The sequence below is a fragment of the Columba livia genome, chromosome 1, assembly GCF_036013475.1.
Source record: "Columba livia isolate bColLiv1 breed racing homer chromosome 1, bColLiv1.pat.W.v2, whole genome shotgun sequence".
NCBI classification, from domain to species: domain Eukaryota; kingdom Metazoa; phylum Chordata; class Aves; order Columbiformes; family Columbidae; genus Columba; species Columba livia.
In genome coordinates this window covers 195944662-195967672 of record NC_088602.1, presented here as the reverse complement: position 1 = coordinate 195967672, position 23011 = coordinate 195944662, and the positions used below count along the sequence as shown (strand labels likewise).

Genomic DNA, 23011 nt, shown 5'->3' with positions numbered 1-23011 from the left:
TGTGCTAGTGCTGAAGTGTCTAAGGGTTTGCAGTGGTGGTTCTGGGGCTGTTAATTGGCAATAGTGTGCTTGTCTGTCCTCAGCGAGTTTTCTGCAACCTGAGACTGAGCAGGGAAGAGCACAGGTGGTCAATCACCTGAGAAGAATGGCCAGCGAACACATGGGGAGAAACCACAGATGTTCACTCCTGAGTCATCACCTACAGGAAGGAAAATTACATCAGTTATTGTAGCTCTTAGTGACTGAATGGCGAAGTATTGGAGTGCTACAAAAAATAATAAGGAACTTTCCTTTATCTCAGCTCTGCTTGCCCTTGGAAATGCTGAATATTAAATTAAAAGTAAACCAAAGAAAACAAACATTTAACCTGACTCTTATGTCAGGTTAGCTTCATAAACCCTGCTAATGCCATCTTAATAGTATTGCAGCAGTATGTCTGAGAAGGAGAAATGTTACAGCAGACTTATTGAATTTCATGCTGGATTTTTTCAGGTCTGCTAGACATCTGGCTTCATATGCAAAGTCTTGTACTCCGTATAGGAAAGAACTATATTAGATTTCTGAAAGCTGGCTCGCTGCATGAAATGTCTAAAATTGCCTGCCCTAACTCTAAATTGGTTATATCAAAGTTGCTTGATGGGCAAATTGCAACAACTCTTGAACTGGCAATGGCTGTGCACTCTTAACGGAACATTTTCCTTCTGGCCTGCTCCTTGTACTCAACTTTGACCAGAAACATGTCAGTTGGAAACTGACTTTAGTGACCAAGCACTTTCTGTACCTTTCTTTTTTGTCTTTCCTGTGATAAACAATCCAACAGAGTCCAACCGGTTGCCTTAGCAGGCTGGATCAAGCTTTTGGGAGTGTCAATCGATTTTGCCTCCTAAGATGACTGCAGGCACCCAGCTGCTTAATTCTGGAGGCTCTGCTGCATCTAAGGGACTGAAAGGCTTTGGAGGAGCAGAAATTAAGTAATCTGAGTGTAAAGGGCTATATTTGTTTATATAGATACATTGAAAGATCCTTTTGCTTGCAGTTTGACAGAATAAAGTGATTGTGTTTTTAATTTCTGTGGTTTTATTCTGCTTTTCATTTGAAACAGAAAAAGCTTTCTAAATGCCACTCTAATGCAGATACTGAATATACGATTTGGTGAGTTTCAATGGTGAATGTGTAAAGGTGATTCTGCATACAGCTACCAAAATATTTGTGGAGAGGGAAGAGTATGGGAAGAAAGGAGGACATTAATGAATGAGAACATTAGTGTGAGGAATGAGAACATTAGTTAATTAGTGACACTTCTTAGATGTGTTGGCTGAAGATAAATCAACTAATAATCTTTCCACAAGCTTTGTGTTTTGAATTTATTTTCTTCCATCTGCTTTTCTTTTTTCAACTAATGATGAGCTATGCCGTTCTTAAAGTGTTAGAAAATAAGAGCCTTGCCCACGGATTTCTTTCTAGACCAAGATTTGCTTGTATGACCTTTTGGAAATTTTTGCTGGTTTTGTGAAGAACTTGAGGGCTCGGCTTGGGGATGGCAAGACTGGCCTGCATGCATGTTGTCCCAGGATGGCCATCCTCTTTGCATCACCTTTTGCGTCTTCTTTTCCCCATTCTCCCGTTTTCTGCCCTGTTGTATTGTTCGTATTTTTTTAAATTAAATTTACAAATGCCTCTAAGGAAGTCTTTTTCCCTTTTCATCCAAAATGCATTTGGACTTGACAAATACATTTGGTTCATTGCCCTGAACAAGGTTTTCATTAATGGTTGTGCTCTCTTTCCTACTCCGTTAGCAATCTTATTTCATAGTGTGCTTTGTAAAAACATCCAGGTGAGAGACTGCCAAATCGTCCATGAAAGCGTGCATCCTGTGCATCCTGGGGGCTGAGCAGAGAGTAGCAAATCTGCTTTATCTCCTCACTAATGTCAAGGTGTGAACCGGTTTGAGCACAGGCTACCTCAGTATTCATCCCGAGGGCTGGTTTCTGCAGGTGTTTCAATGACTATAACCATTGATGTGAAACCCACAGTAGATGCAATAACGTACAGGTGACACGAGCACTGTTTAAAGTTTTTAATGGAAGTGAAAAAAAATCTCGTTGAGGCACAAATGGGAAACGGTCAGATTTAAAAAGCAGAACAAAATTATACATCGTTCTGCAATTCTTGTTATTCTTAGTGTTTCTTAGTGTTTATTGAAGTGGTATAGAAATGTGAAGTATATAGACCAGAACTACACATGGAAGTTGGTGGTATGCTTGTCTTCCACAATCCTTTCCCCCCACTTTAGCTGGAATCAGTATCTGTGATCATTCTCTGAATAGCAAACTAGCCTTAATGCTGTAACCCCCCAGCATCTAAAATGCAGCTTTGATTTAAAACCTAACATTGCAGCTGGCTGAAGATTTAAGAGCAAACTCTCTAAAAGATGTGGTGTAAATTGTCATGGTGGTGAAATGAACTTTTTTAAGGGTTTCTGCTTCTAGTAAAAAATTTTCAAAAGTAAACCAGGCATTTCCTTACACAAGAGCCATATTCCTTGGTCAAGTGTGTCTGTGCATACATATTACTGACCAAATTAAGCATTTTTGATTAGCTGGTTTGCGGGGGGGGTGGAGGGGGGTGTTGGTGTTGGTGGTTGTTGTTGTTTTTCTTAATGTCTGTGAAACAGCAGGGTTTTGGTCTCATTTCTTCCATCAGCAGTACCCATTTGTTCTCTCTGCCTTTGCTTTCTCTTTCTGTTCATTCTGTTCTTATATCTTCACCAAAGGATTTATCCGTTTCCAGACTACTGGATTGTTTCAGGGTTTTTATTAAGTCTGACTTAGTGTCCTCAGGACAAGTGGCTGTAGAGTCAGTGGTGGCAGAATAGTCAACATGTCCATGAGATTTCTTGGAATTGAAAGCGAGGGTCCTGTTTTCTAAAATACTTGCATAATATCAATCTTGCCTGCTTAACTTCTGATGATAAAGAATACAAGGGGAGGAGGGCTTGATTTATGAATTACCGCTTGAGGAGCTGTAGCTGCGTCTTCTCATAGCATGTTTTTGAACCCAAGTATTAGATACTTATTTATGTATTTATTTATTTGATTATTTCCAGGTACATGCTGGGCCTGTCAGCTGTTCCAGCAGTTATACAGTTTCTTGGATTTCTGTTTCTTCCTGAAAGTCCCCGCTGGCTCATTCAGAAAGGCCAGACTCAGAGAGCACGGAGAATCCTGTCTCAAATGCGTGGCAACCAGGCAATCGATGAGGAGTATGACAGTATCAAAAACAACATTGAAGAAGAGGAAAAAGAAGTTGGAGCAGGTATGCTGAGTGCTTGTTGTCCTCTCTATCAATGAGGAGATAAAAATCAAAAGAAATGTTGAAATCGTAGCCTGTGGGAACTTGGTGTTTTGCTTTTTCTTGTCCATTTTGCTATTTGAAATATTTCATATACTGGTAGCTTGAAAAATGAACAGATGTTTCTGCAGTCCTACAGTTTTAAATTAGGTTCTGATTTCTTAAGTGAGGGAAAAGTAAAGTTGTGTAAGATTCTAAGTTTATACCTCCCACACTTACTGAGAATTGCACTCAAAAAGTCACTCAGTTTAAGAATGCACACCGTGAAGACTGGAAATAAATGAAATAAAGTTTTGTTTCTTTCATCAGTGGAAAAAACCAAACAGATGCCAGGGAAGTCAGAAGACATTTTATATGCCTGAATTATCCAGAGGCTGTATCCTGGCCCACCATATTCTAGACAAGCAGCCTTTGGAAAGATCTACCAAACTAGGCATGTAATTCTTTTTTAGTAAAGGCAGTTTCTGAAAGTCCTTTTGGTCTGCCCCAAAGAGAATAAGGCATCTAAATCAAACACTTTTTTTTAACTCTCTTGTATCCGTACACCATAATTACTCAAGACTTTATGTGTGTACTTATAAAGCAATATTATCATTCCGTTGACTTTCTGTCCACTACATATTTTTCCTTTGCTTTATCCTGGAAGGGTAAACATGGGAATCAATACTAATGCTCTTAATTAAGGCTCATCTTAATTCTTGCTTCCTTACACACTGATAGGAGAATACTGTGTCTTCTTAGATCTGATGGAAAGAAAAATGCAAGTTATTTTATGTCTGTATAAACTGACACTTAACATAATACATAATCTTGTTGCCTCAAGGAGTTTGGCTTTGAGCCTTACAATAAATAATTAAGTATCTGGAAAAAGGTATTTGCTACACAGTAGTGAAAGGATTTTCAAAATATTGATCACTGGTGTGAAGTAGGACTGTTTGTTTTTTTTTTTTTCTCCTATTATGTTTTTGAGACTTTGGATACTTTTTTCCAGTTCTTCAGTTTAGGTGGGGCAAATGAAGTTCATCGAAGCTGATTGATAAAAAGCTGAAGAGGATATTATTGGAACAGCTTGGGTTTAAGAGTCCTGTGCTGAGATTCCTGACCCAAATTAGCGATTGGGCTGTTCAATTCCATGGAGAGCCACTTAATGTCTAGTGTTAAAGTTTTTATGCTTTGTAGAAATAAAAGGTGCATGTGTTTGACGCATCCAATCCATTATTTTTAGTCTCTGGGTAAGAGACAAGGGTATGACCTTGTTTTTCTCTCTTAAACCTTTTTTCACTGTAAGCTAAATGTGGTGGTGTAAGACGGCTGTAGGGCTGACTTCATCGGTCTTCTGTACATTTGTAACTTGGACTGGCACACTAATTATGAGGTTGTTGGCTTTCTGGGATGTGTAGGTTTCTTCCCACTTCCATCCCCACATCTGCCTGATAACTTATTGTATTCCTGGACTTTAGTTAAATCAATCACATTCTTAGGAGAAATCTTGGGTACAGGGAATCAGCATTTGCCTCTCGGGTAATCCACAGCTTCAGGGTTGTCACCAAAGAGCATTAAAAAATAAGGGTAGTTACAAGTATATGCTGTCCCACTTACTATAAATGCTTAGCAAATAGGCATTAGATAGTTACGGTCACTCTTGTTTTTTTATTATAACTTGGTAATAATTGCACTTCATCTCATTTAACCCAAAGTCTTCATTGTTATAAAAAGGTATGTTGTGTGTCAGCATCAAGACATACTTTATTTTTGTTACCTTTCTATGACTTACAGATGGTTCCACACTAAAAACTGCAATGTCTTTTGTAACTCTTTCATCACCTTCTTGTCATGGAAATGATGAATCACAGGGGAACTTCATCTGTGGTGTTTAACCTGCTTTCTTAAAGGTTTGGTTTTATTGTCATAAAACCAGGGAAGTTCATTGCATTTTCCATGTGGTCATTAAACAGCTTCTGTCTGGAAAATAATTAAAATGCCTTCAGCAGCAAGCTTCTGTTTCAAAAGTCTTTTGTATCAGTGTGGGATATCTGTTAAGCAAATGATTCACATTTCTTTATCCTTTCCAATGCATTCAGCCAAATCACTGTTGCTGATACTGCTTAACAGCTTATATTTTAGCATTTTCAGATTGGTATCAGGAAAAGGATATATCTTTTTGACAAACTCTTTCCCCATGGCTGGTTATGCAAATGCCATTTTTTCTGGCAGTCACGAATACTGCTTTTGCATGCTGCGATCTGCACTTGCAGTGTGACTTGGTGTTGTAACCTTGCATTTTGTGGAGGGAAGTGGAGAGCATTGCATTCTGCAGTAACATTACCAAGAATCATCATCTTTTAACGTCATCCCCCTTCCAGATGTTTGGGCTGTGGTGCAAAAGGGAGCTGGTGGTAGGAAGGACTGGTGAGGAAGATGTTAGAGGCAAGGAAGCTCCTGAAGAGTTGTGGGAGCGGTAGCTTATAGGTGCAAAGTGGCCTTCACCTTCAGATAGGCTGTGGATCCCCAGTGCTTGGCTCAGGCTCTGAAGCCTAAGGGGAGAGAATGGTCAGAAGGGGTTTGCAGCCAATGGGAGGATTAAAGATATTGCTAGGGGAAGGTTCGGGAGTGACTCTTCATAGCAAAACATAGCTGACTTGCACTGCTGCTGAACTGTGGGTTTTAGTACAGTTAAGGCAGAGGTTCTGTACTGCACATTAGATAAAAACAGGCAATCAAATCATAGCAATTCAGGTAAGCACTGGCACCGTGGCTTAATGCACAGGTATGGATGAAGTAACCTAAGTGAATTAGAGGGTGGGATTTGTAATGCTAACTCTAGAGAGAACACTGGAGTGCATCTAACAGTGATGGTTTGGTGCATAACAATAAAGCTATCTAGTACACCTTTAACAAAAGTCTTACCGGCTGCCAGTGTAGTGGTCATTTCAGACTGAGAAGAAATCATTACAGCATCAAAGAGAGACTTTAAAATAGATCATTAATTTCCTATATGTTTGACAACACTCTGGTGTTCAAAGCAAATCACAGAAGAGTGTCACTTTGTCCTGTCTACTTGCATGGAAGCATCTGCAAACTGCCTGGCTTTTCCTCATTCCTGTCTTGTAGCAATACTGAGCTGTGGTGTGCCAGGATGCCTGGTATTTCGCGTGAAATCAGTAGTGATGAGTATAGTACTAACTTAACATCTTGACGAAATGAACATCATTTGCATTAAGACTAGACATTTATTTTTGTGTAGATGAAGGATGTGTAACCATGAATCACAGTTACACTAGGAGAGCGATGTAATCTCCCCCAGCCCTAGTTATCTCACGTTTCTCTACCCTGTGAATTAGGGTTGATACCCTTGACCTTGTCTGCCATGCTGTGGGCCTTTACATTTTATTATCTGTTCTTATGCATGTGTATGTGTCAACTTCTGATCATGATGATGTCTTTTTTGCAGATTATGGTGAGTAATTCTGGCCATGTAAAACTACTGGGGCTCAGTGGTGCGTGGAACCAATGCTGCTTCTGTGAACTTCACTGAGTGATTTAGAAAATCAATCATTACATTGTAATATTTTTTTAACCTACTGTTCTGTGGCTGTACCAGAAAGTCATGTAATGAGCACTGCTTCTAGATCAGACATCTCCTTGTGTTTTCATTTAGTACATTTTTTTTAAATAGTCTAGCTTTTTTTTTTTTGTGCGAGACCAAGAAAAATGTATTGATGCCACTCTCTCACTCCTCTAGGCCTGACTCACTTCTTTGCTGTTGGATCCTATTGGATCATTAAATCAGTCTCTTTTTTTAAGTTTTGTATTTCCCTGTTGGAGATAAATGCTACATGATATAATGTAAAATTGCCTGATTGCCCTTAGATTTGAGCTCATAAATTTACCCAATTAGCTGTTAGTTAAAAGAGGATATTATCAGGCAGGAGATCTGTTCCCTCAGTCCTTCTTGGTTCCAGTATTTTTCCATTTCTTGCACATTTTCTTAAGTACTATTTAAACTTGTTAGTATTCCTGGCTTTGGCTTTGGCTGGAACCATTTGACATGCGTCTTTCTAGGCAGATACTGGAATCCTTCACAGTTTTTATTCTTAATCATAATTCTCCCCTTGCTTCGGGGAGTCCCTTTTATCTTAGGCCATTGCCCAACATGCGTGGAGTTGAAAAAGTATATAGACGTGCTTATTATTATTATTGGACATGACTAGAATCTTATTTAGTGAAACCTGGTAATACTGTGATGCTCTGCTAGGGCTGTGCAGAACTCTGAATGTTCTACTTCCAGGCACTCAACTCCTAATAAGCGGCTGTTGTTATCTGTAACCATGAAATTAGATGGAAGTCTTTGAGACAAAAGGAAACAAAGGTGTTGGGCCAAGGATTCATTGAAGAAAACCCCAAATCCAATATGGTTGGTAGTCATGTCAGCCTGAAATTCTTGCTTTTTGGCAATACCAAGTGCCAAGGTCAGCTGTAGGTGGGTTTTCCCTTTGGGTTTTGTGGGAAGTGTGGCCGATGCAAGAGGTACTTCACAGGCATGTCTTCATTTCATTCTTGTATTTTAACCATTTGATATGTAGGATTTTTTCCTTGTCTGTTTCCTTAAGAACAGAAGTTCTTCCTGTGTATGTCTTTACTAGAATTTGTTTTGAGTTGAACTCATAAAAACAGCACTCTTCTGGGTACTTCGAAATTCATGGAATGCAGGCAAATAAAACATGGAGGCATTTGATCCTGAGAAAGTACACTAACTCAATTCAGTGCACAATCAGATAACAAGAAAAAACCTTCCAGAAAACTTGGCAAGGAATAGGGAAAGTATGAATTACTGTATTAAACAATTGATAAAGAGAGATAAGATTTTCGGTTCTCATTTTATCCTTGAAGTCTTTCAAAAGGATGACTGATTCTTGCAAATATGACCTTTGAGAAATACAGTGTATAATGAACAACTGCTGTTTTTCTGCCTTGTATAGAAATATGACCGCTATATTTTGAAAATAATAGTTTGTTTCTGGTGTCTTAAAGCTCTGCATATACCTTCAGTTTGGGCACCTAACCATGATTTTGGGAATGTCTGCATACTTCAGGAATCCTGGTGTTAGTGTGTTTATCTGCCAGGGCATTTCAAGTCAGTCTTGCTTCAGTGGCTTATGGCCAAAACCAGTCCCTTAATCTTTCACCTTGGTTTTAAATGTGCTGACATAAATTGAATGTTTATCTGGAAATGGTGGTTAATTGTCTGTCTGAAGATCAGATTCTTTTGGTTAGACTGCTTCAGATGTATGTTTTGGAACAAACTCTTCTTTGCCTGAAGTCCAGACAGATTTAGTGCGTGGTAGTCCTAAAGGGCAAGAAAAAGCTCCTAAAGGGCTCTGTAAAGCTTCATGTAAGTGTAGGGAAGCACTGTGAGGTGGGAGAGTTTGGTTTGGTTTTGTTTCTTTTGACCACTTCAGAATCCCTGTGAAGTTTCTAGAAGTAAATTAACTTCCTGTTGTCAGCATTATTAGCTTTATATTAGTTCACAGCTTCTGAAGCCTACGGAAAATTCCAGCTACAAGTCTGGAAAATAAAATGTAAGTGTCTTCAGTCTATACCAGTTCACAGATTAATTCGGACATAATGATTTTGGCTTAAGCCAAATGACATTGTTCACATATTGAAGTTGGATTTGCTGATGTTCAGGTAGTATTAACGGCTGCTATTCATCAGAGGTCACTTGTGGGACTACCTGTCTAGTGTACCAATACTAGTGCATCACTGAACACTCAGCTACTCTCTGTGCTTTGTTTAGGAAGAGGTATCTGTTTGGTGAAAACTCATGTTTTGGAGTGGAAAAAAATATTGGAACAATAAGACTAGTGATGGACATTATTTCGTGAGAGAATATGTTCTTCTAAAGCAAACTGTGACTGAAGGAGAGGCTGTGAATTAGGATAGTATGTTTTGTTTGTCTTGTTCAGAGGAATAAGAATTTGTAACTTGTGCTTAAAAAAACAAAGAAATCCCTACAAACTCTACCCCTGCAAATCTAACTAGAACAGTTTATTTTTCTTTCTTAATCTGAAGAGCCAAAAATAGGGGTTTTTGGCTGTTTGTCCAGGTGTTATCATTCATTCCATTTCACGTTTATTGTCTGTTAGGGCTAGCTACAGTTCTTCACATTTATAGAAACACAAACTACTTGGGTAGCTACTACTATAGAAACACAAACTACAAGCTATTCCAACTGACTTGGACTAGATCAGTTTCTAGAAGCTATCGGCTTCTGGCACTGATTTCTGTGCCTTCTGGGTGCTCAGTTCAGTTCTAGAAAGTGGTAAGGTAGACACATATCTTGGATTTTCTAGTAGTGCTTAGCTGTATAACTTGGCCTGTTATTGAAAGTCTGCTATATAATAGCATCAGTGTTAAACAGCATTTGTAACTGTATGCGTTTAAAATAGTTCCTTCCCAGTTGAGGGCAAAACCAAAAATAGTGTGGGGAGATTTTTAGGAAAACTGGTCTGAAGATTTCTGGTGGAAGTGAATTTGAAGGACTTGTATGGAATATTCTTGGTCAAGAATATTCTCTGAGAGAGAGAGAAGCCTGTGTTGGTAAAAGTTAGCTGTGGGATTTTAAAGGCGGGATAGGAGTGAAAGGGCAGAACAGCTGTGCTGAAAGGCAAGCTGTGGCTGGGGGCGTGTGTCTGCAGGCCAGGCCTGCCCGCCATGGCGCTGCGCGAACCTCCCGCCATGCTGCTCTGGCCTCTGCGCCCCCGCAGCCCAGACCACGGCTCCAGCCCGGGCCGGGGTGCTGAGAGCGGGCTCTGCGGCAGGCGGGGTGCCTGGAGCACGGTCAGGCGCTTCTGTCACAAAGTGAAAATATGATTTCGAATTTCCTTTGTGTGCTTGTGTGAGAGATGAGCACGTGCTGCCTTCCCAACAGGATTTGCTCTTTGGGCCTTTGCTTTTTTCCTAATGTGCTTACACTGATGTACTTGTTTCTCATCTGAAATTTTGCATCTGCTTTTTTAGTTAGGTATATTGTGCTTAAGAAGTAATAAAATTATGGTGCCTCTACAGCTGCTAATTGTATTCAAGAACTCAGTTAATTAAAAAAAACAAGCGGGCCCCGTTCTCCATCATTTCCCCGCTGGATCCAGCGTCTGCTCTGAATACACAATTCTAAGCCCATTGCTCCCACTTGAGCTGCCTGTTTACATGCAGCGGGGATTCAGGCAAAATATACAGTGTTGTGTGAAAATGTTAATGGGCATAGGGGGAAAATTTTTTTTAGGCTACTGAGGAATAATTATAACACTTCACTAAGCTTAGTAATATGATTCATTATTTAGCTCTGAAAGCAGGATCTGTGGCAAAAGTTGGAGATAATCTTGCAGCTTCTTTGGTCTCTGACCTTGTGAAGATGACTGGAAACTCTAAAATGGATTTAAGCTTTTTAATAGCAATATTTATATGTAAATGCCACAGACAAGTAGCTGAGCAAACTTTACCTATTGATCCCATTTTAGCCTTTTCAGCATAATCATTAAAATTAAAAAAAAAATTTTTGTTTTGACTTCCCCCCCCCCCCCCCCCCGCCTTCTTTAAATTCCAGTTGCTTTGCAGTGTGGTGAGAACAATGTCAGTGCGGAGCCGACTTCTGCTGCTGCCTTCTGGATGACAGGGGCAGAACTTGGCCAGCCCATCAGATGTTAATGATTCTTCAACAACAGTAGATTTTTCTTGGCCCTGTGACCAGATTAATACAGTATTTATACAGTGTGTTTAGATTGAAGTAGTTTGTTAAGAGGAAGAAACCATTAGGGTGGGAAAAGGGTTTTAAACATGGTTTGCAATTATTTCTTTTGTGTAAAGCCATGTTCTGTTCCTGCAATCTAGTCAGGTTTCATTTTTTCTGGAGGCCTTCATCAAGGTACTGTCTGCCTGATTTTTGCCCAATGCTCATCTTTTTGTCTTGTCTTTTGAAATAACAGCATTGTGGGGTTTTTTTAATCTTTTTTTTCAAGGCATTTCATTCTTCTAGTGAACCTGAAGGATTTCGTTCAGAATAATCAGCTATCCTTGCTCTGCCTCCTGATAGTTAATCCAAAAGATTCATGCACTGAGCATTTCAGCAAATCTCGTCAAGGAATGTGAAGTCTGTCACCGTTGGCATGCTGCCATGTGTGGATTGTGGTTTGTTTGGCTGAAGATGGATTTGGAAAAAAAAAAAAAAAAAAAAAGAAAGAAAAATAAAAAGAAAGAATACTTTAATGTAGTTTGTTGCTGAGCATGGTGCTGCTGTGACTCCCGAGCTATCTATGTGAATGCTCCCTTACACAAATATTCTTGAGCTTTCCTTGTGCTAAGAATGCAAGTTGTTGGGATTTCTTCCTTTTGAAAGTAACTCAAAAATTTTGTAGTACTTCCATGTAGGGCGAGTGTCAGGAGGATGGAGCCAGGCTCTTCTCAGTGACAGCCAACGGTAGGACAAGGGGTAATGGGTTCAAATTGGAACAGGAGAGGTTCCACTTAAATTTGAGAAGAAACTTCTTCATGGTGAGGGTGACAGACACTGGAACAGGCTGCCCAGGGGGGTTGTGGAGTCTCCTACTCTGCAGACATTCAAACCCGCCTGGACACATTCCTGTGTAACCTCATCTGGGTGTTCCTGCTCCAGCAGGGGGATTGGACTGGATGAGCTTTTGAGGTCCCTTCCAATCCCCAAGGGTCTGTGATTCATGTTGATTACTTGACCAGAATATGTATTTAAATCTAGTGCTTTTATCTAGGGGATAAGAAATAGTTTATTTCTTTAATTCTGTTTGACTATAGTTTTTACAACTGGTGAACTGGTTCAGAATTTTGTTTCGTTCGTAGTTTTTTCATCAGCAAAAAGTTAGAATTCTGCTTTCCTTTTTATTATTATTATTTTTTTTAATTTAATGGTATTCCCTAGGCCATAGTGATGCTCAATAGCTGTAGCAGTGTGCTAGTCTTGCCATAGAGCCAGATCCCGAGGAAAAGAGCTTCCTCCTCCTGTTGCTTCACTCCAGAATAGGAAGGGTGAGCACCCCTTTTTCCTTTCATCCTCTGAATGAATGTGTCTGTGGGCTTACGCTTTTTGTGTGGTGTGTCTGCAAGTGAAGTACTTTCTAGGAAGTTTATGATACTATTTTTGTATTCTAAAATATTACTGCTTTCCTGGAAAATGTTCATGTAGATTAGAGGGGGTTTGTATGGTTGAAGCAAGTGTGTGTATGCAAGATAACTAATGCTGCATGGATAATTCACAATGAATAATTTATGTAATTAATTTAGACTTTCTTTCTGCTCGTCAGTTGTCTGTAGAGAAACTGCTGTTTCCTTAGACATATTTGTTTTGGAAGTGTTAAAATACTTCTGAATTTTTCGATGTGAATCTGTAACAAACGCATTGCAAACTTGAAATTTTTAGTATGAACTCTTTGGAAATAGCGGCTTTCACAAATATTAAACAGTATTTCAATCATGTTCTAGAAATACCTGTACAAATAAAGCTCTGAATAGCTCAACTAGCAGAATAAGAAAATTTTAAAGGAATCAATAAGACTGGTCTATTCCACCTGCGTTATCAGGTTTCCATTTTGCTAAAAAAACCCAAATCAATCCATCCCAACAAAGAAAAATTGCCATTAACAACAATTCCTCACCAAAACCCAGTTGTCGTTTTTAGCACCTTTTCTTTTTTTCCTCCCCCAGGAAACCACTATTCTGTTAAATGTCTTTTTCCTATGAGAAGAGGATCACTCCACTGTTCTAGTAGTGGTCAATTTGTGTATGTTGTTTTTTCTGTGAGCGTAGAGATAAATGCTGCATTTCTGGATAATAATGGTTTTAAACTTTTTTCTGATTCTGCACATGCGTGAATATTTCTGTTGAATAAGAAATAATGTTTTCAAAAGCAGTATAGTTCAGTGTCTACAGATACTTACCAGAAGTCATATGGAAAGTGTTATCTAGTGACAGTAATTTATGATGCAGCCACGGTGATTTAGGAATGAAGAAATATATTTTTTTTCCAATATTGTGAGTTACATTTAGAATTATTCTGTAAGCAAAGGTTCTGAGGGCTTGAAAAATTTCTCCTTTTCCCTGCCATACTTAGTGAGCATCCAATTCCCCCCCTTATAGAGCTGAATTCAGGCCAATATTTAGTGTTGGCAAAGCTGGCACATTATTCCCCCCCACCTTCCTTTTGAAGGAGCTTGGAGAATTGCTAAGAACCTGCTGAGAGTCCAAGTTGCTCTATTGCTTGTAACTGCTTGAATATGTTTAATAGGACATGCTGGATGTTTTTTCTGTCCTTTTCTAGTGAAATGACAGTTTTTATCATAGATTATGAAACAAGCATCTTGCTACAACAGGCGATAGCTGGGCGCTGCCGGCCGGTCTGCAGTGCTGGGCAGGGGCTGCTGGAAGCCCATTGCATTTGTGGGTGTCTGTGCACCCAGACCTCTGCAAACTGGGGCTGTGGGGACTGCCAGGCACCCCTATGCCTTTTAGAACAGTACTTTAGGACAGAAAAAGCATGGATCTTTCTTTTGGGTACTAAAACTGCATGAATATATTGGTGTTTTTTATCAGCACTGCACATCTTTAATTCTTATGTGTGTTCTTGGTGTCAGTGGCTACAAAGAGAAAAAAATACCATTTTCTTTGGTGTATTTTGACCTGTTTGCCATCACTTACCGAACATTGAAAAGTTTAATTACAAATATGTAACAATATGGTACGTGAATGCTCTAAACATTAAATTACTGTTGAAGCAAAAGTCAGCTTAAGTGTACTTGGAACTGGATTGATTTAAAAGCATAAATAATTTTAAAGTAATTCTGTCTTTTTGTGGCTATATAGAGTAGATTGCACTAGGTTTTTTCCATTTAAATATAAACGTATGAATATCTCACATAACACAAACTGCATGTGATTTTCATTGTAGGTGAGGCGGATGGAGCTCACTTGAGAGTGCAAGTATGGATATATGAATGCATAAATTATGTCTTTTGTAGTGTATGATATGGAAAGTAGACAATTGGATATAAGCCAGGAGACTTCCTTTTTAGTTAAAGCAAGCATACGTTTCTATGGCAATAAAAGCAGATTTAAAATGTAGGTGGTTCTGACTGTTGCTAGTCTAAAATAAAGGTGGCAGTGGCAGAATAGCTCATTTCATACTCAAAGGAAAACAAGATTTTTATTAAAGAAAAATGCATCTAGATTGCCCCATACTTAATTTTTTAATTGTAAGCTCTTTCTGTTATTTATTTTTCCCTTCCTTTAATTTCTCCTTGCTTTTCACTGTGTGGCAAAAATAGGAGTCTGTGTATAAATGCTATACAAATCTTTTGTTATTATCAAGTCGTTTTATCTTTAATGGTGATTTATATTACCTTTGCATCTTTCATAATTTGTTGGGACTTTACATTTTCGGTGTTAAGTGTTTATTATTTTTAGTAGTACTAAGAGACAAGACAGTCTTACAACAGAAGATAAATTAAAGCAGCATTAACCAAAGAGCATGAGGTTGATGGGGTGGGTATGGATAACAGGTGGCAAATAAATAGGGTTGAATATAGTGAAAAGTGTTTATCCTGCTCTAATTACAGCCCAGTATAATAATGGATGAGGTCTGAGACACTATTTCATTTCTAGATTGGTTTGTTTAGAGCTTTACATCCCTTTGAATCACATCCCCAGAAGAATGATCCAATATAGAAGACCCAGGTACCACCTATTCGTAAATGAGTGGCCTCAAATTAATCATCCTGCCCCCATCTGTCATACTTGATATCCTTCAAGCTGTTTACTTTTCTTGGTCTCCAAATCTTCCCCAAATCAGTAGGATAGATGGGGCAGCCTATTTCATATATAAGATGATGTTCTGCAGTCAAAATTTGCTGTTATTTGAGCACAGTATATCCATACGTAAAAACCAAGTGGTATGGTTTTGGTCACTTGTACACTTTGCTTTGTTGTGCCATTCCCTGACAGGTACAGAGCTTGACAGGTACCCAAAATGCTTGTTCATTTGGCAGGATGGGAACATGTGGTACCCATCCAAGGCTGAAATGGGGTCTTTCAGTTGACCTTCATGTCAGATTTCATGAAATCTTCTGCAGCAACAGTCAAGATTTTCTTAAAGTTATAACCTGAGAATATTTAATGTGAAAATACCAACCTAAATTTGCAGAGATTCTGGTATTATCTATGAGCCGCACACTCATTTCCCTCATCAGAGTGAATGCTCACTTGTTTGTCCTAGACAATTCAGATAATCAGTGCTAACTACTCAGTGTCGAAGGCAAGGGATGATACGTCATGAAAAGACGTGGGGTCTGTGCCAGCAGAGAACTGCTTGTGCTGCTAGGATGGTGGTTCAAGGGCTCCAGTTCCCATCGACAGGAGAATCGGGACTGAAAGAAAGAGCTTTTTGGGTGTCTGAGCTGCCAGGAGCCCATGAAGCTGTTGGTGTGCAATGCTTTATTAGGGAAAAACTGTCCGGTTTTATGTGATATAAATCTGTGTATAAATGTACCAAATTATGGTTAATGAATAATGTTGTAAGCCTAGAAGTGACATATGTACCCCAGGGCTGCATAATGATAGTGTTTTGATTTAAAACATTTCTTGACATGCTGTATTAGATGTAAATCCTTGAAATAAACAGACACATTTTAAAAATGTAGCTTAATTTACGTTTGAATGCAATGGTAGTTTAATCCAGCAGTATTACACAGGAGATAGGATTTATTTTTTGTTTTTTAGCTACTTTGAGGCAAATGATTTGTATTTTATGAATTTGAAAAGTCATTGCTCAGTTTAGCTTTCTGTTCTCGTCTGACAAACATTCCCTTCCATCTGCAGCCACTTGTCTGTGGTGCTGTGTGAGCCTGGCCCAAAATACAAAATATCAGCTGGTCTGTGTAGTCCTGGTTTTGACAACCCCTGCCTAGAATGTGACTGATCGAGGTCAAGATATTCCCTGCTCAGGTGCAGGCAGATCCTTTAGAAGTGTAAATTTTGGGTGGCATTCACAGGTCTTTCATGAACGTAGCTGCGTTTTACTAGACCATGCAACTTGTAATGGGTGTGTTAGGAGCTACTATATACAAAAAGACTTTAAAATAAGGGCTCCTAATATGCTTTGAGTTTCATTTTTTTTCTTCTTATCAGCTGAAACTGGCTTTCAAAATCAACTGAGAGTTATTTTGAAATGTAGTTTTAATAAGCTTGCACTCTTCCGCCCTTCTGATAAACTTCTGTCCCTTTCTTATCTAACTCCAGTAGGGAGAAGTTAACCTGAAAAACCTGTTATATGCTTTTTCCCAACTTGTATTTGGGAACCTCATGAATCTGAAGAGCAGTCTTCAATCTTAGCTTAGCGGTTGCAAAGAAGTTTTCTTTTATCGTGACCTGGATAATTTTAAAAAATCCTCTGCCTCCTATGGTGGTTCTTAAACATATTTATTTGATTTGGTGATAAAATTTCCCCTCTACACTCTTAATGCTTTTGCAAATTTGAAGATTGTCTTATACTGGTATCAGTATTAGGCCAAATTTTTGCTTACATTTTGTAATAACGATATAGAGACATTAGTGTTACATTAGACAAAATTTGTGAGTTCTAATTGTAAGACATAACAATTGAAAACTATTGATCAGTTTTTGTGTAAATCCTGTATGATATCATACTCAAAAGTGTAGTGTTTTGTTGCTGTGGTGCTAAACACCATAGTTTTTTTCAGTATTTTTTACAGCAGCTTATTGTAGTTGAAATGGCTACAAAAAGAAGTATCATCTACATTTTTAATTCCATTGAGAATATAAACCTTGAATGACATATGAACTGTTTTTATGATATAAGTGGCCTTTACAGTCTCAGTTGTAGTAATGCGTTATATCCAAACTCTACTTGTAGAATAAACTTGGATTTAAAACTTAGATTTGCTTAGAAGTTTTTATGTGTACTTGTTCAATTGGAAAAAAGATCCAAGTGATTTACATGAGAGATTTGATTATATGAAGTGCAAACTTACTTGTCTTTACAGAGAGTCTGCGTGTTTTGTTTTTTATCAGTGATTCACTTTCCTGTGTAGCTACAGCAGAGACTATTTAGTGTAGCCAGTAAGGGCTGTATATATTTTTGCTGTGTTATATTTCTTAGTAAAATGTGCAAGATGATCTATTACTACAGTAATTGAACCAGTCCTGTAATAATACATCAGCAAACTTCTTACATGCTTGGTAAAGTAATTGTGGGCTAGTGGTGATCCTGAACACTAGAAAATTTTACCTTCTCTTCTTATTTTAAAAACATTTCTTGTTGAACTGAAAAATTGCATGGTCTTCATGAACTATTGGGAAGCACAGCATGGAGCCAAACTCCTTAAAAGCTCAAGCGAACCACTTTCTCTTATTTTCCTCCATTTGAAGTATTTTGGAGAGGGGGTTTATAAAACAGGCTGGAAATAAAGGCTTCAGTTCCTCTTATAACTTTTCCACTACTAAGATTTTTAGGTACTGAATACCCTATAGGTCATTCTGTGTCTTCATTGATGAGAAATCAAGGTCAACCTGCTATTTTACAGAAAGAATAGTTGAAGCAGTGTGATATAATTTCTGGTAGGATCAAGAATAGACCCCAGGTATCAAGTGCTTTGACTACAGCAGCTTTCTGAGGCATAATATAGTTCACGTACTGTACGTGTCACCTGTGAAATGTGCTTACACCATTTGCTATTCTCTGTTACATGGCATCTTCTAGTGGCAATAAATCTGCTGCTACATGGTTATTCTTGTCTCATTTACTAAAGATGGTACATGGACTCCGCTGTCTGCAGACAGATAGTTGTACAATTTTTTGATGAACAAAATGTGTGTTGGTGACAACAAAGTAGCATTCAGCAGTAATGTTAGTGGGATGTGCAGAAGTGAAGAGAAACATTCACACATTTATGGAAATGCAAGAATTAAATTGCCTGTAATTCTGCTTATGTGTTTGTTTGTGTAGTCCCACTAGGCCAATCTTGATTCAGCAGTAGCCAACAGCAAATGTCTAGGAAAGAGTAGAAGGCCATGAGCATGTATGCTATTTTACCCCAGCACTCTTCCAGTTTCTGATGATTTTGAATTTATCTTGCATTAAATTGTCTGGCCTGCCCATGGACACTTTTAGTACCTGACGCATACTTAACATAGATTAACTGAAGTGTGGAATTTAAGTGGTAGTTTTCATTCTGTAACTTACATTTTTTAAATTTAAGGTTCTTTTTCTAGCTTTTCACTAGATGTTCTTATGTATTTAGATGTGAATTTTTTTTAAGGTAATAGTTAAATGTTCCAAAAGTTTACAGCAACTAATGCAGTTTTTTTGAATGGATTTTTTTTTTGTAGGATTTGCCTCCTCTTAACAAAATCCTTTAACTATTTTCAGGAAAAGTATTTGTTGTTCTGTATTCTGATTAGGAAATGTCTCTGTATAAAAAGTATGCACCCCTTGATTTCTGAATAACTGCATTTTCAAAGTCCTTAATGCAATGAAGTCCCACTAATCTCATGTTACAGAGACGGAACAGGCAAAGGCTTTGCACCAAGTTTCCAAGGGCTGCATGAGGCTTGTGATGGGATTCAGTTCCTACAACTAACCCTCGGCAATACTAGACCATCCTCAAAATGTTATATTCAAGTACATAAACATGCACATGCACCTTGAGGGGAGGGCAGAAGGTGCATGAGAGCCGTGGGTGGCAGCTCTTCAGGAGCTCCAAGCGTGGCTGTTGGCAAAGCTGGCTTAGTGCTGACACTTCCGTCAAATGTACCCAAGTGGGTGCTGCTAAACCAAGCAACTGTTCAAGCTCTTATTCCATTGCTCAAGCACCTTGGTCCTTGAATTGAGGTGATATTTTCTTGTATATCCTTGTTTGGAGGTGGGTCTGGGTAATTTCTGTGCAGGTAAAATAACAACAAATTATCACTGAATTGTGGTGAGATTCCAGATGCCTGTGAGGAGGATTTCTGTGCGGCCTGTAGGTCTCACACAAGTGTAGAAAATTCAGGTAGTGTGGACAAGGGCTGTTACAGACATCTGCCTCAGATGGCATTACTCTTGTATTTGAAGCTTGGTGCTTCACTTGTGCTGTCTGACAAGCTTAGATGCTGTAATGCTTTTCTCAAGTGCTTTAGAAACCCAACACTGTCAGAGGAGACTGGTCCCGTGCTCTTGTGTGAGCTGAGCTGCCACATAGAGACACGGTAACACTCTTACAGACTCTTTAAAAATTAATACTAAGCAACGCAAACAAAAAACCTAAGTAATGATCACCAATAATAGCATTAGATAACTAACTCGGTCAATGCATCCCCAAAGACAGATGCAGACAGATAATCCACGTGCATTATACCTTGACCGGTTCACGTTTGTATTGAAAGCTTTCTAGTTAAAACAGGGCTCACAAGTTAATCCTGGATGCATGTTTAAGTACAGACATTCTGAACGATGAGCTCTGGGGAACACTCGTTGTCCTATAGCATTTAGTTGGTTTATATTTTCTTCATTTCTTTAAGCTGTTTTTATTACTTCTTTGTGATCTACCATTGTCTTTTGATTTCTTTAATTCTTGTGATACTATAGGGATAGATACTTCTTGTTTCTTCTACTGTTTCCATAACAATGGCTAATGAATTAATTTCTACAAGGAATGCTCAGGAAAAATTGAACTGAGGCTTGCTGCTTGCAACTGCAGGTTTGCTGTAGTTGAGAGAAATCAGAACTTGAAATTTTGCCTGTGCTTACTCTTCATATCTGTCATGTCAACCTGCCTTAAATGAATTTTCTTTAATAGCCTATTTACTAAGAATGTCACATCCAGAAGGATACGGAGTCTTGTGCGTTAGTTCTTGGAAACAATGCCCTAAACTTTGCCTCTGTGTCAGCAGGAGGTAGTGATCACCTCTGCGGTCAGGATGGGTGTTTAGTACTTTCTGTCACAGCATTATGCCATCAGGTAACATTTACAGTAAAGCAATTTCCATTAGTGCATCGTTTGTGATTGAGTGCTGCAATGGTGCATCTCAGCAACATCCTACCCTGAGTTAATGTACTTCCAAAAGATGAGTGTGGGCCCTTTGTGCATGCTATGGCAGTGTTGCCACACTGGAATGAAAAACAAGCTTGGGCTTGCAGAAGCCACAGCTGAAGTCTCCCCAGTGGTTCTGAAAAGTTTTGCGTCATTAACTTCTTTCTTTGATGCCAGACCACTGGTATCATTGTGGTGCTCTTTGAGAAAGCAAGAGCAAGTTCTCCTGTTACTAACTGAAAAGCTGTTGTCATGCTGTAGTTCATTTTGGTTTCCTGCTCTTTAGTGTCTACATGGGTTTGAGACTTGCATTCCAGCATATACCAAATGTGAACAGCCAGAAGTCACTGTTTCAGTGACAGATTAACGTGTTTATTATGTTCTTAAATGCTTCCTCCCATCCTTGTAAAATAAGGGAAGATGTTGAAGATGCAGGTGTTAGATCTGCATCACAGAGCTTGAGATTGGAATAACTTAAATTGTTTATACTGTAAAGACTTTCCTTTACTTGTTCAAAAGTTATATGGTATGTTTGTGGAAAATTTACCATCTATACGATGTTTCTAGTTGGTCCTTGTGGGGCAATGTCATATGGAGTTAATGTCATTCACAAATTTTGAGATTATAAAGCAAATACCTGGTCTTTGAGAGGAACACAGTATTAGTAGAGTGTGGTGTTAGGAAGGGTGTTAAGAGACACAATTTACATGATGAAATGGGACAGCAAATGCTGAGCAGGGGATTGTTCTCCTACAGCAGTACAGGCTGGTAGAGCTTCGTGGGCTGAAGAGTCAGGATGATTCAGTGTCACCTTGCGCAGAAGAAAGGGCACGCTGGTGCTCATTGTGTATGCTGGTAGTCTGAAATGGTTACTCAAATGTTGATGTCACTTTTCTAGACAGAACTATGTTTTTACTATTGTTATGTCACATCGGCTGCTTTTGAGAACTTCTCTCTACTGAGGCCCAGGAAGAAGTGTGTCACGTAGGTGACATTTGTGATCATTGTCTTTGTCCACTGAGAATAGAAAAACCTCCCTTTTAGAGTCAATGTCATTGCAATGCCATCTCTCAGACGTGAATGATGAAGTGAAATATTGCTCTTCTCAATCACAGAATTGAGTTGCTGTTCTTTATTGAGGAAGGTCACTCGTTTAGAATCCGTATTCTTGTATTGTAGCACAGTGGGATGACAGTAATTTCTTCTAGACTCATGCTTACAGGTGAGTTTACAGAGTGAATTATCTGGAAGAATCAATGTAAAAAAGAAGAAAAAAAAAAGTTAAACCTCTCTTCTCATGTAAATAGCATTATGTATCGCATCTTTGAAGGCTTGCACTTCCTCCATAAAATACTATTTCTCTGTAGCTGTGATGGAAACTGGTGGAAGATGTGAGCTGCATGGCAGGAGGTTACTGCATGTTTTTGAGGTAACCACTTGGCTTCACAGCAGCATGGGACAGCAGGACATCTATAGAGAGCACCGAAGAAAAAGCAGTTGCCTGGCTCAGCTGCAAAGCTCCTACGCACTGGAGCCATATCTAGCGTCCTGTGTCTTTTTCCAGCAAGGGCAACATATGCTGGTCTCCTTTGCTGGTGTGTGTGTGTGTGTGTGTGTGTTCACTCCTCTGGGTCTGTTTCTCTCACACAACCCGATGCCTCGCCAGCTCCTGTTGTTTTTTTGAGTTTTGGGTGTTTCTTGCTGAATAGAAATGTTGCTGGGTCCCACATTGTCACTGCTTCCCCCACTGCCTGTGATGGTGAGCTATAGCCTGGCCTCAGTATTTCTCAAGGGATACTTGTGTGCTTTCCTTTGATGATAAGTGATAGCTAACCGCTTTCTCATATATTATTTTAAAGATACAGAATGTAGTGTGTAGTGTTCCTGCAAAATGCTCCGTTCAGTCACCTGGGTTTCAGTGTCACCCGGATGGCCCTGTCACCCAGCTGGTGCCCACCATACACAGTGGCCCAGGAAGAAACAGCCACTAGGTGAAAAATTCTGTGGTTGGACTGGAAGTAAAAGAGCCAATATTCAACATCAGAGGCCTGCAATGTGCCTGGAAGTGCCAGCTCTAACTCAGTGTGGCAGAGATCAGTTGTATTTTTGTGGCACAAATAAGCAATTTCTCCTAAGCTCTCTCATCTAAGAGCAGCAAATTGTTTTCTTCAACACTACCTCTTTGAGAAGTTTGGTGTTGTTTTGTTTGTTTTGTTTTTTTCTTTCAGTAAATTATAACTAGACTTAGAACCACAGTTTTCTGCTTTTCTTTGTCCTAATTCAGTCCTGGCTCTTGCTCAGATTCTTTAAATGTGTTGTGGGTTTTTATTAATACTGCAAAGGATGGTTTGAAATATGGAAAAACACAAAAGTATGGAGTCTTCAGTCAGGTGCTATCAATTAAGCTCATCGTTATGTAAAGCCAATGCAAAATCCCCTTCCTGTGGTGTTTCCAAGCAACTGGCACGGCCGGTGGGGGAAGTGGGAGATGTGGAGGGGCTGGGACCTGGGAAAGCTTGAGGGCATCTGCAGGTGAGGGTGGGCAGGGGGAGCTG

The 23011-nt window shown here is 39.1% G+C and overlaps 1 protein-coding gene across 5 annotated transcripts in view; it reads left to right on the top strand.

Annotated features, from left to right (window-relative positions):
• The window catches only part of SLC2A13 (solute carrier family 2 member 13), a 211849-nt gene that overhangs the window by 93820 nt on the left and 95018 nt on the right, over positions 1-23011 (top strand). For all 5 annotated transcript variants that reach the window (XM_065049021.1, XM_021301322.2, XM_021301278.2 and 2 more), the window contains one exon: positions 3107-3315. In XM_065049021.1, the coding sequence (XP_064905093.1) occupies positions 3107-3315 (209 nt within the window). The remainder of the gene's footprint in view (positions 1-3106; positions 3316-23011) is intronic.